This window comes from Buteo buteo, chromosome 5 (genome assembly GCF_964188355.1).
Source record: "Buteo buteo chromosome 5, bButBut1.hap1.1, whole genome shotgun sequence".
NCBI classification, from domain to species: Eukaryota; Metazoa; Chordata; class Aves; order Accipitriformes; family Accipitridae; genus Buteo; species Buteo buteo.
Window position 1 is genome coordinate 22,149,261 of NC_134175.1, and position 14,726 is coordinate 22,163,986.

Here is a 14,726-nt window from a genome sequence, read left to right on the forward strand (position 1 = left end):
TTTCCTGATGTGACTGTACTCAGCTTGAGCCCTAAACACACTGAGGACAAGGTGTGAGGGGGCTAACACTCTGGGATATGAGAAAAATTTTAATATATTACAGTTGGGTTGTCACAGGACCTTTTTTAGGTAAGTGGGTTTTACATAGAGAAAATACACTAGACCTAAGAAAAATCCAGTGGAAACAGGCTTCATTTCTGCTGCTCATGGAACTTCAGACTACAAATATTTGAAATTACTATAACCGAAGATTAAAAACCATTTTCTAAATTTTAAAATATTAGGAATGCCTTGTACAATATTGATTTTTACCCATTATTTTCTCAAGATTACTTAAGTACCAGTATAATTAGTTGCCTACTGGGGTCTCCCACACAATAACTGATGAGTGAGTTAAGCATACAAAACCTGCGTATCCTCAAATGCTTTTTATATCTAGGCATTAATACACTGCTTTTACAAAATCATTCATAAACAAGCATTCATCAAAAATTAAAATCCACAAATCCATAGCATTTTAGGAAATCACTGATAACAAGTTATGAAGTCTTAGCTGTACAAATGTATTCTACAAATACACTCACACATATGTCACTGCTGTGGAGAAATAACACAAAGCAGTTGCCAAAAAATGCTCTCAGATTGTCTAATACTTCAACATCGAAGCAGCCTAAATCAACACAAACTAACCTCTAGAAAGCAGAAGTATTCACATTGCCAAAACAAAGGAACTTGGTTTAGATGACCCCAGTTAAGACACTAGCCTCTCTACACTCCAGAAATAGAGGGAGATTTTGAAAGTAGGATTTGGACTGTAAGTAGTCTGAACCAATCTCTGAGAGAGCCCCTCTCTGTTTTGAGAAGTGTTACCACACCCACTGCAAGTGACATTAGGTGCCTGGAATAAGGCAGAGTAAATTCAGGACAAAATTTTGAATTATGTCAGTAAGAGATGACTCTCCTTTCTACAGAGTTTTATTTTATCACCTCCACAGGTGGTTGTATTAGCATAAATGTGTTTACCCTGACAAACCTTAATTTCCTTTCCCATATACTAAAGTGAGATCACTTTTATATTTGTTCTTCAGAAAAAAATAATCAAGTTTCCCAATACAACTATTCAATTGCTCATGTGTATTAGAAATGTGCCTCTGCAAGTGGTGTATTAATAGTCAAAATTCATACATTATGACCCCCAAATCTAGAACTCAGACACAGTTTTGCATCTTTTGAGGAGACCTAAATAGAAATAGCATACTGAAGTAGCACTACATGCCTACATGCATATAAGGCTTGCTTTGAAAATTCACACCAGTATTTTTTAAAATGTTGGTTACATACAACATTTGCAAACAAAGGTGGTTAAGTTTTAAGAAGTTTTGTCTTATGAACTCCAGTAACTTTACTGAGTATTTGACTAGTACAGAGAAGCCTGGCATATTCTTGCCAAAGCTTTTTGAAGAATTTCCTGAGAACACTGCATATGGAGGATGCACTGGTTGCTTATCTACCTGGTTGCACCAGTTTGCACAAACAAAGCTCCTTAACAGAACCAAGAGTTATTCACTTTTTGCTTACAGGATTTCTATTCTGCTACGTATAGCAAACCCACTATTTCAAGCTGTAAGGGAAGAGTTAAGCTTTAACAGATCATGCTACAAAGGCTCAGTTGTACAAGAACTGCTTTAATTCAAGTGTTGAAAATAACAGGGACATTGATTATCTCAGTGCTTAGAGTCATTATCCTGACAGTCTACAAACTGGAGAGGGTGCTTAACTCTTAACAGGAAAGTGAAAAGGTTGCTTTTGAGAGCACTTAAAACATGTCTGGCCCATCAGGGAAGAACCTATTATGGCAAAATGCAATCTGACATGAAAGTTTCATGCTGCCTGCTTTCTCCACAATACTGTCTTGCATTAGTTCTCCTGCTTTAGATTACCTCTTCCTTTTCACCTTTTCTTCCTAGCAAGCCAGGAGGCCTTAGTGCTTCAGTATCAGAAGTCACTGTTTCAGGCAATCTCTCCCACACAGACTACAGTAAGTATCTCAGATTCTTCTACAACTAAGTTTTCTACCACAGCACCAACATTTTTCAATGATACTTTTCCTTCCTACACAACTTTTTAATGCTTACATTTCTCTAGCGTAAATTCATTTTGTAACAATTATCCTCTTTGATTTCATGGTCAATGCATTAATTTAAGCGATCTCTTTCAGGATCCTTCTTGAAGGCATGTTAACCAGAAAGAATCCATTAGAAACGGATTTGTTTGCTGTACATTATGTGAGTTGGCTAGAAGCACGCAACATTACAGCTCTGGCTGGAAGGGGCTCTCTTTGAGACAGCTCTGTTTTGAAAAAGGCAGAACTGGCATCATAACATATTCTTGGAAATCCATTACATGTTTATGTTTTAATATTAAGAGTAAGCGAAAACTATATGCATTTAGGAAAAGGTTTTAAAACAACTGCATCCTTCTAAATGAAAATATTTTTACTGCCCCATATTTGTTATACACATATCAAGCAAAAAAGCTACCTGTTTGCACCACATTTAAAATCAGAATGACACTGTGGGCGATTTTGGGGGGTTTGTTGTGTTTTTCCCTTTTTCTTTAAACTACAAACTAGAATTATGACAGTACATTTATAATAGTCTATATGAAAATTGAAATATCAATTTAATATATTACCACAGTTCACACATACATAGAGCAGAACGTAAATATTTCTTCTGTTTTTTCCACTGGCAACTTTATTAGAAACACCTATGCATTTAAGGAAGATACATCTTCCAAACCGATATTTGATACAATAGAACATGCTGTTCTGTTATTTCTTTCCAACACCTTTTTAAAACAACAGCTCAATAAAATACCTTATTTCTGCAATAAACAAGCAGCATTTATTACCGTCTCCTTTTCGTGGTTTAACAGGGCTGACTTCTTTTCCAAACTGGAAATCTGCATCCTGTAGCAGACTGCTTTCTGCTTGCATTTCCTCCTCTATCCCACTCTCAGATGAGTGACCACTCAATGTCCCTTCATTCCAGTTTTTATAGTTTTCATAAGAATTTTTTCTTCTGTGTTCCCTATTTCTTCTGCCCAGTGTTGATTCCACCTCTGTACTTCCATCTGCGCTTGTTCCATTACAGGTTTTAGGTTGAGGAAAATGTTGCGTTACAAATCCCACAAACTTCTTTCCTCTTTTAGCAGCTTCGTTAACCTGTATTTACAACAGAAATCTGTCTGCAAAGTGATTTTAGAATTACATGTAACTTTAAAAAAAAAAAACTTTTATATTCATGTTCTGTTTAACTAAACTGCTGATTTTCAAGGACATAAAGACACAACACTGTACTATAGAAGGGTGGCTTGTCTTTGTATGCTGCCCATGTTTCAAAGTAAATGGAAGTCTTCCAGCATGTCTTTGGACTCAGGCCAAGAACAGTGGCCAACACTGGTACCGACTCCAGTGTATACAAAGTCCTTCATTTAGAACAAATCCAAAGTATTTTACTTGCTGTGTCGTAGTGATAAGCAGTATACTGGTGCAATAAATAGTAGTTTCTCTAAACATGTGATACCAGTCATACTAAAATTACTGACCACTAATACTATAGAAATATCTGTTTGTCACGTGTCATGATTCATTATCCCCCAGTTCCCTTAGAGGCTACTCAGCTTCACTATTACTGAGAATAGTGAAAGAGCAGAGAAAGGAGGAAGCTAGAAGCAAATTAAACCCTCCATAACTCTGCTTTCAGCCAGTGGTGGGTCTTTTTCTCTGCACTGAAGTCTCAAAATACAACTGTAGAATATGTGCCACCTGTGGGATGTGTGTCTATTCTTGGAGGGAGGAGGTTTTTTTGCTGGAATAAGAAGTGCTGCCATTTAGGAAGGTGATCCCAGTGCCATCTTGTGCTACAAGCTCCCCTGTGCAATGAAGTCTTTCAAGGAAAATACAGACACACAGCCCAGGAAGAAGACATCACCTAGGAAGTACTGGATTAAGTGAGGGCAGAGAGGGAAGGATCTCTATCCAGTTAACTCACAAACTATTGTATCAAAAGAGAGAGTAACACTCAAATAGTTTATGGTACTATAATCCCTTTTTAGTACCATGATAGACTGAAGTGTTATTATCTATCACCATTATGTACATACAGCAATGATACGATATGCCAATCACTCTGATTATACAGAGCTGCTGCTTCCAAGACAACCAAAATAATTTTAAATGTGACAAGCAACATGCAGAAAAAGAGGTAATATGACAATCTTTTTTTTTTTTTTTTGAAGATCTGAAACAAGTAATTTTTTTACTGGATTACTGGCTCAGTTTTTTAAAACACTGGGAGCATTTTAAAATAAAATTATTTTCACACGCTACTTCTGTACCCAGTTTGCTTGCAAGACTGAATCAAGTGTATTTCTCCTTTAAATGTTTGTCTGGTATGCTATACAACCAACCTGGCAATATACATACAGTATAAATGTGTAATGGAATCCCATTTTAAATTTGAAACACCTAAAAATTTCAAAACAAGCCATTTAGAAGTTTTAAACAACTCTGTGATGATTTCAAAGATCGTTAAAGATCTCCAATATGCTTTTTCCTCTACTTCTTTCCTTGGCAACTAATATAAAAGATATCACTCTAACGCTTGTAATAACAATCGTTTCCTGTTTCAGCAAGTCTTCAATTTTGCAGAGGAAGTTAAACACAAAAAGAACTAGAACTAGAGTTTACATTCCAGTGGAGGTTTAGTTTTCTTTAACTATACAGTATTTTCAAAACAGTTACTGTGTATTTTGTATTTCTGTTAATGAATGAAAAAAATCTGTCTTAGAAATTGAATACACTCATGTTCATTAGGAATACCTTACTTAACCCAGAACAACATAAAACTTCAGGGTTTTTTTTAATATTAATTCCAGAAAAAGCTATCATGCAAGCATTTTATAAAGAGTGACTGAGAGTTTGGGCCCGATTCTGCTTTCAGTGGTGTAAGCAGTCAGTCTCCCAAAGCTTTACAGAGCTCAGTAATAAGTCCTAAATTAGAAAAAGCCACTAGTGAAGAAAAATAACTCCTTTTGCATCAAGAAAAGCCTTTGTAGCTTCTATAAAATAAACCAAGGTTAAAACTCAAACTTAAAAAGATACCACCCACTAAATATAACTTACATGTATGGTAGAAATAAAAGTCTGAAAAGAAGTTTGAAAAAACCCTCCATTACCTTTTCTAACAGTTCTTTCACTACCTCATTTGTCAGTGTTTCATACATTAAAGGACATTCCTCAATCACCAGCCTGGGGTGGCTTTGTCCTCTGGGTGCTGTATGCTTCTGGCTAGAACACAGGAAGAAAGCAGTCTTTGTCAGTAGTTTGCCGCTAACTTGGGCAAATGCTTGCACATAGAATTCTTTTCTTTTGGAATAGTTATGAATGAAATCCTGGCAATGCCCTGGCAACTTCATGCTCTTATTTAGAACTCAGGTTTTTGGTGTTTTGTTCTGTTTCTTACACAAAGTGGCAGGTACTGTATATTGCAATGTCAGGGTAAGAAATTAATAATTTAACAGGAATTTCATCTGAAGACTGTCAACAGACATCTTTTGGAAACTGAGCTTTATTGACAAACAGCCCGGCTTTTGTAATAAATAAACCCCAAAATCTCTGGTAATGCAAAAAATACAAATTTAAGCTATAAATGTAGCAAACACAAAACATGTTCAGTTTTGTAGAAAACACGGTATGACTAGAAATGGTACTTTCACACTGTTAACGTGCTGCTATTTAGTTTTTCTAACTAAAGCAGAGTTGCAGCTATTTTATGAAATACAGTGTAGGCAATTACTAGAAATACATTGCAGTAACAATTACTTTGGGTTAGGTAGTGTTTAAATCACTCAGATTTGAGATTCCAACAAGCTTTAACTTCCATTTGTCCTGGTGTCGGCTGGGATAGGGTTAATTTTCTTTCTAGCAGCTGGTATAGTGTTATGTTTTGGATTCAGTATAAGAATAATGTTGATAACACACTGATGTTTTCAGTTGTTGCCAAGTAACATTTAGACTAAGTCAAGGATTTTCAGCTTCTCATGGCCAGCCAGCAAGAAGGCTGGAGGGGCACAAGAAGTTGGGAGGGGACACAGCCAGGGCAGTTGACCCAAACTGGCCAAAGGGCTATTCCATACCATGTGATGTCATGCCCAGTATATAAACTGGGTAGATTTGGCCTGGGGGGGTTGCTGCTTGGGAACTAACTGGGCATCGGTCAGTGAGTGGTGAGCATTGCATTGTGCATCACTTTTTTTTGTATATTCTGATTTTTAAATTATTGTTATTGTCATTTTATTATTGCTCTTACCATCATTATTATTTTCTTCCTTTCCATTCTATTAAACTGTTCTTGTCTCAAACCACAAGTTTTACTCCCCACCCCGGCCCCGATTCTCTCTCCCACCCCACTGGATGGGGGGGAAGTGAGTGGCTGACTGGTGCTTCGTTGCAGGGTGGGGTTAAATCACGACACCATTTAAAGTTAAAGAATAGTATTCATCACGTTTTATCTAAAACTAGTTAGGTTATTACTCAGACAACAATATTTGGTGTATATCAATAATATAATGTGATTTTATTTGACGTTTCCTTCACACAACCACCTGCTTTAGAATGAAACATCAATGAGACACAAATATAAAAGGTTACTTTCCAGATAGCAGTCAGAGAAGTTGTATTGCCTATAGGAAAACCAACACAGGTACATATGGCGCCTGCATAGGAAATGGGGAATCTACACCCAACAGTTTCACATGTTGGCTGCAGGGTCTCATCCTTCACCTATTGAAGGTCCTAAAGGTTCAAACCACAACTTCATAAAGATCCCACATCTACAGGGATAAGGTGAGTTGTGGGAGCTGTGTGCTGGCAGACTCAGCTCTTAGAATCCTCAGCTCCAGAAAGCAAGTACTCTGCTTTTCTTACTTTTCAAAGCATTTACCCACATGGACAACATTCACCTTGTTAGCAGATGAATTTATAAAGGTAAGTTGTATGAGCAGCAAATATCACAGACAATGCTTGTTTAAGCAAAGCAGTTGAGATGCTCCCTCAAATGAACCATGGTTTACGGAAGCATTACTGGAGTGGCAGGGGGCACCTTCCGACTCACACCCCTCTGGTCTTCCAAAGAAAATGAAAGCAGCTTTGTGCATCACACTAGGACTCAGAAGAGAAGGGGAAGCATGACGGCTCTTAATGCAATAAGAAATCCACTTTTCTAGTTATTCAGAGCAAGAACAAAAGGTCATCTTCGTTGCATTCAAAAGAACTAATGGTAAAATTTCTTTGTACATTTTCTTTTATGATCACGTGGTGATTACAATGCAGCAAAACCAGGAGTAATAAGCAAGACTATGGAACTGGAACATGAACACAAACTCTTGACTCTCCCTCAGCGTCAAAACCAAGCTTTTGTATGACCTCCAATCACAGAATGATTATTTCCTTCTTATTAAGAAGGAAAAATAAACTATCTCTGACAAACTAATTCACACTTTATAGCTCGTTTTCCCTGAATAATGCTCTTATGGGAAAAGTAAAAACATGAACGTTTTGAAAATTAAGAAGAAAAAACAGACATGAGAGAATTTAAAGCAGCTTATTACTCTTAGTGTTTTGTTTAATCTTGTATTCGCTGCAGGTTCTAAGACAGATGATAATTTATTATAAAAATGTATTAAAAATAAAAGGCTAAACCAACAATTTATCTTCCCACAAATTATGATAAGCAACTTTGGATTTTTTTTTTGGACATTTACTAAGGCAAAGTAAACATTAGCCTATTGTGTACTTAGTGTTAATTAAAAAACATTACTAACTTGCTCACCTTTCCAGACAAGGAACAGTTATTTGATTCTCTGAGGTGCTCATTTCAAGCTGGTAATAAATTATGCATGTTGAGCAATCCACTTACAAATGGCTTAAGTAATGGATCAACGTATTCAAATTATTTCACTGTTACCTTAATTTTAATCGTGAAAGTACCACTCGATACATGTGACTTGCAGGGAAATTCCTTCTACGTCCAATTGGCAGTATAATAGGATGAACAGCTCCTACAATATATCCTTTGCTGTAATATTCTTCCACCTTAGATGCTATATCCAACACAGAACTGATCTTGATAACTTCTGGATTTGGGGAAGCTAAAAGTGTTGAAAGCAGAAGAGAAGCACATTATACTATGTATGCCCATATACTTTTTGGGTGAGTTCCTTTTATATAAACCACACAAAATCCATCCCAAGGCATTTACTAAAAAACTACAGTTCTATTTATACAAGAAAAGGCAGATTCACAGCTGATTCAACAGTATTCAACTACTTGAAGTATGTATTTTTACAAGTTAATATGATCTGGCTTTAATCTATTTGGGAACACTTTCTGTTGGATCTAGCTTGGCCAAGCTAATTTAAGAGCAGCATCAACATCTAAACACACAATAGGTCTGAAATTAAAGCAACTATTTTGCCTAGCCAAAGCCTTAAACATACTGAAGCAGTATCCTTAAACCTTAGTTGAGAGGTAAATTCCCGTACAACAAATTTAAGCCTAGAACAACTGGCTTGTTTTTCTTCAAAAATTTTTTTTGATCCTTAGAAGTGATCTGTGGATTGTAGGTTGAACTTTTAACATAGTCCCAATTCCTTTTTCCAGTAGACCTAAGTACATGTCACCTAAGCTATGTGGTGTTTTAATTTCTAAGGAGGATCCCTCTGAGTGTGTGCAAGCATTTCCAATCAAAAGACAACAGCTAGGTACTATACAGCTATTGGGGGAAACTACATAGATAAAGGGAAAACTTTTTGGAGAACTGTTTTTGAATGGTCTGGTCCACAGCTTTTTTACAGAGAAAAAGGAAGATTCCACACTAGTAATAGACAACATTCTGCCACAGTCAGTCTGATGGTCAGTATTTCCTGTGCCACTCAACTCCAACTGGAATTGTAGATGCTCTCAGAAAGCAGGAAATCAATACTCATATACAGATGGTAACTGAAGAGCAATTATGCCAGCGTATATTTGCCATCATCAAAATTTTCATCCTTTGCAGATATGAACTCTTATGAAAAGACAGCTTGGCTTGGAATTTGATGGTCTCTATCAGCGACCCTTGCTGCAAGTGACGTAGTTTTTTGTGTTCTGACGAGTCCCTCTCTTTGCAAAACTTTCAGTGCATTAAGACCAGTGTTCAACTGTATTAAAGGATGCCTCAATTGGAATTAAGTGACCTCACAACGCTTTTTTTGAGATACAAACATTTTAACACGCTGCTTTAAACATTCCCTTTCAAACCATACAATAAACTGGAAACAATTAAATACACCAATTCGTCTTTTATTCTGTAATTTAAAAAAAATGATATAAAAGAAAAAAGAACAGATAAATGTGATGACATAAATCTCACTCACCACTTCATAAGTGTATTCATTAAGAGTTAATTTCATGTTCTTACATCCTCTTATCTACCTGCCTACCTATATTGTAGGTAGGCAATAGCAAGGAATTTAAGGACTTTATCAAAGACACAGCAAGTCACAAAGTCTACCTATCCTACTGCTTTAAAGTATCATAAACCAGATATATGAATCTTTAGTTTGCCTAAATCTTTTATTCTAATAAACTGAATTAGAATTCTGCTGGTTCATGAGTGATATGGTCTATAAAACATCAATCTCTATACTACTTTCCCACAATAAAATGGGGATAATACTGATATATATACACGTTATGGAGGGCTTTTTTTAAAAAACCAAACCAAAACAAAACAGAAAAACCACAACCACGCCACCAAAACTAATGTTTTGCAACACTCAAATAATTTTAAATACCAACTTTTACTAAAGGGAAAAAGGAATGGAGGCCTACTTTGCTTGTCACTGTAAGAGCCTTAACAGCTCAGAAAAGCTATCAAGAGAAACCAGAGTAAGTGTACCATGGGAAATGCACACCACTAAAAAGTATCACTAACATATATTGATGGTTTATTGCTGATAACTAGCAAACTCAACCTATTAATGTAAACTCTGCCATTCCCAGTCATAGGGACTGGGCTGTTGCACTTTTTTGTGCTACTTTGCCTGCCTTTTTTTTTTTTTGAAGCAGACAGTACATTACAGCCTTCCCTTTCATAGACAGATGATATTTTGCCCTTAGTGACGCCTCCCTCCCATGATTCCACTCATAGTAAATCCAGAAGACATTAAATGTGTATTGAAGGAATAACTCCTCTACAGTCCACAAGCCAAAAAAGCATGAATGTATGTAACGTGATCATCACTTCACTGATTTTGCAAATGTCTTAAATGTTTTTCATTAACTTCCTTCCTGATGTGCTGTCAACAGGTAGCCAAAATACTTTTACAAATAACAGAACTACAGCTACCTTGCTAGCTGTAAGCTTCAGATGCATGATATCGAAGATGATGACAAAACAGCTACTTCATACATATTCATACTGTTATTCAGAGTGACAAGAACTTCACAGCATGTCATCTTAGTGGGTTGCATCAATATTCCTTTTTTTCCCTAATAGGAAGGTTGTGGGAAAAGCAAAAACATTCTCCTTGGAGTAGGAGTATTCAAACTATCCCTACTTTATGGTTAGGCTGACATCAAAAAATAACAGCTGTTCTTGTAACTGAGATATGCCTCATGATTGAGCTTGTAGAATTTACAATCCTTGACAGGCATTTAAAATTACACTTCAGAGTCCACTGCTCCCTTTCCTTTGTACTATTCAATCTCACCAAAATATAAGATTGGCTATAATTTTCTTGTTTGGGATTCTCTTGATGCAGAAGAACCTTCATGGAACTCAAAGCTGATTTCTACAGTAGGGATGGCAGTATTTTGGGGACCAGGAGGGGAGAAGCCAAGGTACAATACACTGCTGATAGATAACTAGTTAAGACGTGCAGGGCGTCCAGCCAGCAAATTTAGACTACAGCACAGTTGACCTAATCTGCATCATGGCTTGGGAGAAGATCAGGGACTCCTGAAAGTCTCCCCAGCAGGCTCATTTCAACTTCACATAGCATAAATCTGATGAAGCAGAGAATAAAGCATATTAAATGAAAATAATGCAGTTATGCTTGCTATACTTTTATCTTAATGCAGGACATAGCTTATTGTAGGATCTTATAAAGGATACTGAGTGCAGATTTTCTGTTTTACTTGGTGCAAGATCCAGTGGTAACAAGTCACTGCAGCAAATGGAAATCTCAGATGTTGGGGAAGATCTTGCTCTGGAAATCAGCAGACACAGAGTGCCATGAAGACATAACACAACTTGACAGCAGAGTGAAAACTAACTTTGCTCTGAAGTGATATAAATACTCTCATTTAGGTTTCATTTAGCCAAAGGATATTCAAGTAGCAACAAGTATGTGAGCAAGTTGATTGGAGTAGAAGGGGAAAAAAAAAAAAAAAAGAGGCCAACATATTCCCCACAGTACTTTAGCCGATCCCCACGTTTCATAAGCAAACAGAATTCAGAAATGTTGCCAAGACAGTATATACACCTTTTTTTTTTTCCTGTCTTCATTATCTTAGCTCTAAAAAATATAGACCCCAAACAAAAAAAAAAATATTTTAAGGTCAAATAAACACACAGCTAGAACCATTCAACAGAAATATACCTGTGTTTACAAATCCACTTGCTTGCTTACAGTTAGAAACCTAAAAATTAAGCAACTATCTGAAACTGATCTCACTGTTATTTAGTCTTCATAATTCCACAGTAAGTCACTGAAGCTAAGCACTTTTGGATATCCAACTAAACAGGAGAAAATGAAACTTTACTGCTCTACTGATAGGTTATTAAAATAATAGAGATGCACCTTTATTTACACTTGTTTGGTGTGCTTTTTCTTGAAAGTCACAACCACCTTTAAAACAAATCCTTTACACAACACTTCCAGAAACTTGTTACTTTAAAACACAGCAAAACTATCTAGAACACAGCCTATTTAAGAACACTAAATGCCCTTCAGTCTCTAAAACAAAATAAAACAACAACAACAACAACAAATTATCCTATTATCAGTAGATTAGTAGGTCGGTCATGTATGCATTAGACAGCCTAGCTTTATTTCCAGTACATTACCACTACTACTTACTCAACACAAAGTTTGTTTCTTCAAAAAGAACAAGCCAGTGAGAAACTATTTGTGTAAATAAACAGAACAAGAGTTGGATGTCAAGTACTATAACTTAGTAGAATGTATCTTCTATCAGTGTCTTGCAGTTTTTCAATGAGCAGACTGATATATTTTCAATAAAATTATTACTACTACCCTTTAACTTAGAGTTAAAACTAAGCAGAGGCCAAGTTTTGTTTATGAAAAAGGGCCTGAAAACGTAACAAGGCATGCACTTACACTTTCTCCCTTTATCAAACCCTGCCTGCAATTGCATTTACTTCAAATCCTTGTTATTAGGAAGTTCCAGTAGATTGGGTTGCTCTAAAATGCAACTTACTACAAAGTAACTGCAAAACTGAGCTGTCTGTTCTCAGAGGGCAGCCATCTGGGCTTGTTTATGTTTTCAACTTTGTGGAACAGGGAGTTGCTCTGTTAGAGATGGGACACCCTTGGGAAGGAAGTATCCCACAGAGCACTGTCTGCCTCTAGCTACGCATACAAATTTTGTTTCATTTCGGTCATGATTTCGAAAGACTATTCAACAACTACAAGTAAAGCATTTGGAAGAAAACAGTAAGATGAAACTGTAAGCCTCTTACTAAAATATATACCAAGAGACGGGTGGCCATGAGGGGAAGCTACTCCTGGTATACAAATAAGAAACAGACTTACTTCTGCATAAAGTAACAAGGACAATGACAGCCTGTTTGTGGAAGTTGAGTGCATTTTAAAAAATTGTTATTCAATTAAGGCTCAGGCACAGTGTATTTTCTGAACCGTCACACTGAATTCAGACAACCATTATTCAAAGTGAGTACGGATGGCAGTATGTGACTCACAGGAAATTTGGAAAATCTCTAACAGTTTTTAGCGAGCTTCCTTAATAAGGACAGTTGTGTAATTTGGTGGGTTTGGTTGTTAAAAATACTTCAGTAGTTTCCATTGTAATTGTATATAAGTGAGGACCTTCGTCATGATTTGTGTTTCAAAATAAAAGTCTTACGTTTTGGCTAGCTTTGATAAAAGTATCTAAGATTTACTGTAAGCCAAACAAGACAGAACTACGTTAAATCCTATTCCTTGCATTCTCAGAGTAGTAAAGATATAAGATAAAAAGATACCTTCTAAAGTAAAATCCAGCAATACATATTCATAAGCAGAATCCGTCTTTGTCTCAACTTGTGGTCTCTTCAGTGTAGAAAAGATTTTTCCAGGGCTGCTATCATCTGGGTCTTCCAGCTTTCTCAGTCCGCACCCCATGGCAAGATCTGCAAATGATTAAATCGCAGGAAAAGGTGGGGGGAGCAGCAAGATCTGTCGCTCTCACTACAGGAAAAAAAAAAAGTAACCAAATAATTCCCTATGATTTTGTTTTCTATTAGCTGTAAATCCAAATAGAGAAAAAGTCTGGTTCCCAAAACAAAAAGCGAAGGTACTTTCCATTCATTTTTTTATATAGAAACAGCAAACCCGTGATGATTTCAAGCTACAAACTTGGTAGGAGTAGGCGTGATTTTGCAGCAATGTTAGAGCTGCTACAAACTAGCAGAGATTTTCCATGCCACGTCAATTTACAGCCAGCCCCCTATCAGTGCTCTCTTGCAGAGGACACCAATAGTGCTTTGTTTGTCCTTCTAGACTGCCTGGGTGAGGGGGGGCGGGGGGGGGCGGGGGGAGAAGAATTGAAAAAGAAAGTTTGAGAGAAACTTGTCTGTAATTACTTACCTCCAGAAGTTCTCAACTGCAGTAGCAAGTCAGAGGGAAAAAAGCAAGTTAGTCAGAATGAAAGAATGAGAAAAGAGCCTCAACATGGTTGGAGACGAAAATCATTTCCAGAAAGGAAGTCAGCTTCAAGAGGAAATTGCTTCTGGCATCTCAAAGGGTAGAAAAGTAAATGAAAGGCAGTTTAGTCCTTATTTTAGATTTCAAAGTTTGGTTCCTATTTCCTTTCCACAGGAACTTTCCTCCAGATGAAAAAAACCACATGAACATAGTGTAATATATTGTAATAATGTAAAAATATGCAGTAATTTCTTCTCAAGAAAATCAATAAGAATCTACATTGCTAGAATCAGCTTATGTAATTAGTTTTGATAAACACTGAAAAATGACACTGAAATATTCCTAATTTCAAATCAGAAAGACTTTTTCAATGTTATATATGAATATAGTTACAAGACTTTTTTTCAACCCATTTTTCATGGGTATTGAACAACTGAAATCCTCTTCTCCTCTGTCAGGCTCACCTCAGTTGGTACAGCCACAGACTTTCAACACTGTTTCCTAAACAAATTTTTCTTTAAGTCCTGAAAATTTAGTATAAGTTTAAGGGCTGTCATTACTCTTACATTACCTACTGCAAGTCACTTGTAACTGTATTACACCTGATACAGACCATGATAACGCACTGCAAAAAAAAGGAACAGTGATTGATTTTCTAAGGCCCTGTTACTGCTGGGATGGGTGGTTAGAAAATTTACCTTTTTACTTTTACACTACATCTAGAGAAATTA

General features: G+C 36.5%; 1 protein-coding gene across 5 annotated transcripts in view; it reads right to left on the reverse strand.

Moving 5' to 3' along the window:
* Window positions 1-14,726, reverse strand: part of RFTN2 (raftlin family member 2) — a 50,425-nt gene that overhangs the window by 23,989 nt on the left and 11,710 nt on the right. The window contains exons 1-5 of one of the 5 annotated variants that reach the window (XM_075028060.1): window positions 13,939-14,080; window positions 13,335-13,539; window positions 8,031-8,214; window positions 5,242-5,353; window positions 2,914-3,226 (exon numbers count right to left, since the gene is read on the reverse strand). In XM_075028060.1, coding sequence (XP_074884161.1) covers window positions 2,914-3,226; window positions 5,242-5,353; window positions 8,031-8,214; window positions 13,335-13,473 — 748 coding nt within the window. In that variant the 5' untranslated portion in view covers window positions 13,474-13,539; window positions 13,939-14,080. Of the gene's footprint in view, window positions 1-2,913; window positions 3,227-5,241; window positions 5,354-8,030; window positions 8,215-12,450; window positions 12,470-12,550; window positions 12,569-13,334; window positions 13,767-13,938; window positions 14,081-14,726 lie in introns of those variants that run through there. The other 4 variants (XM_075028061.1, XM_075028062.1, XM_075028064.1 and 1 more) reach the window with 4 other exon arrangements.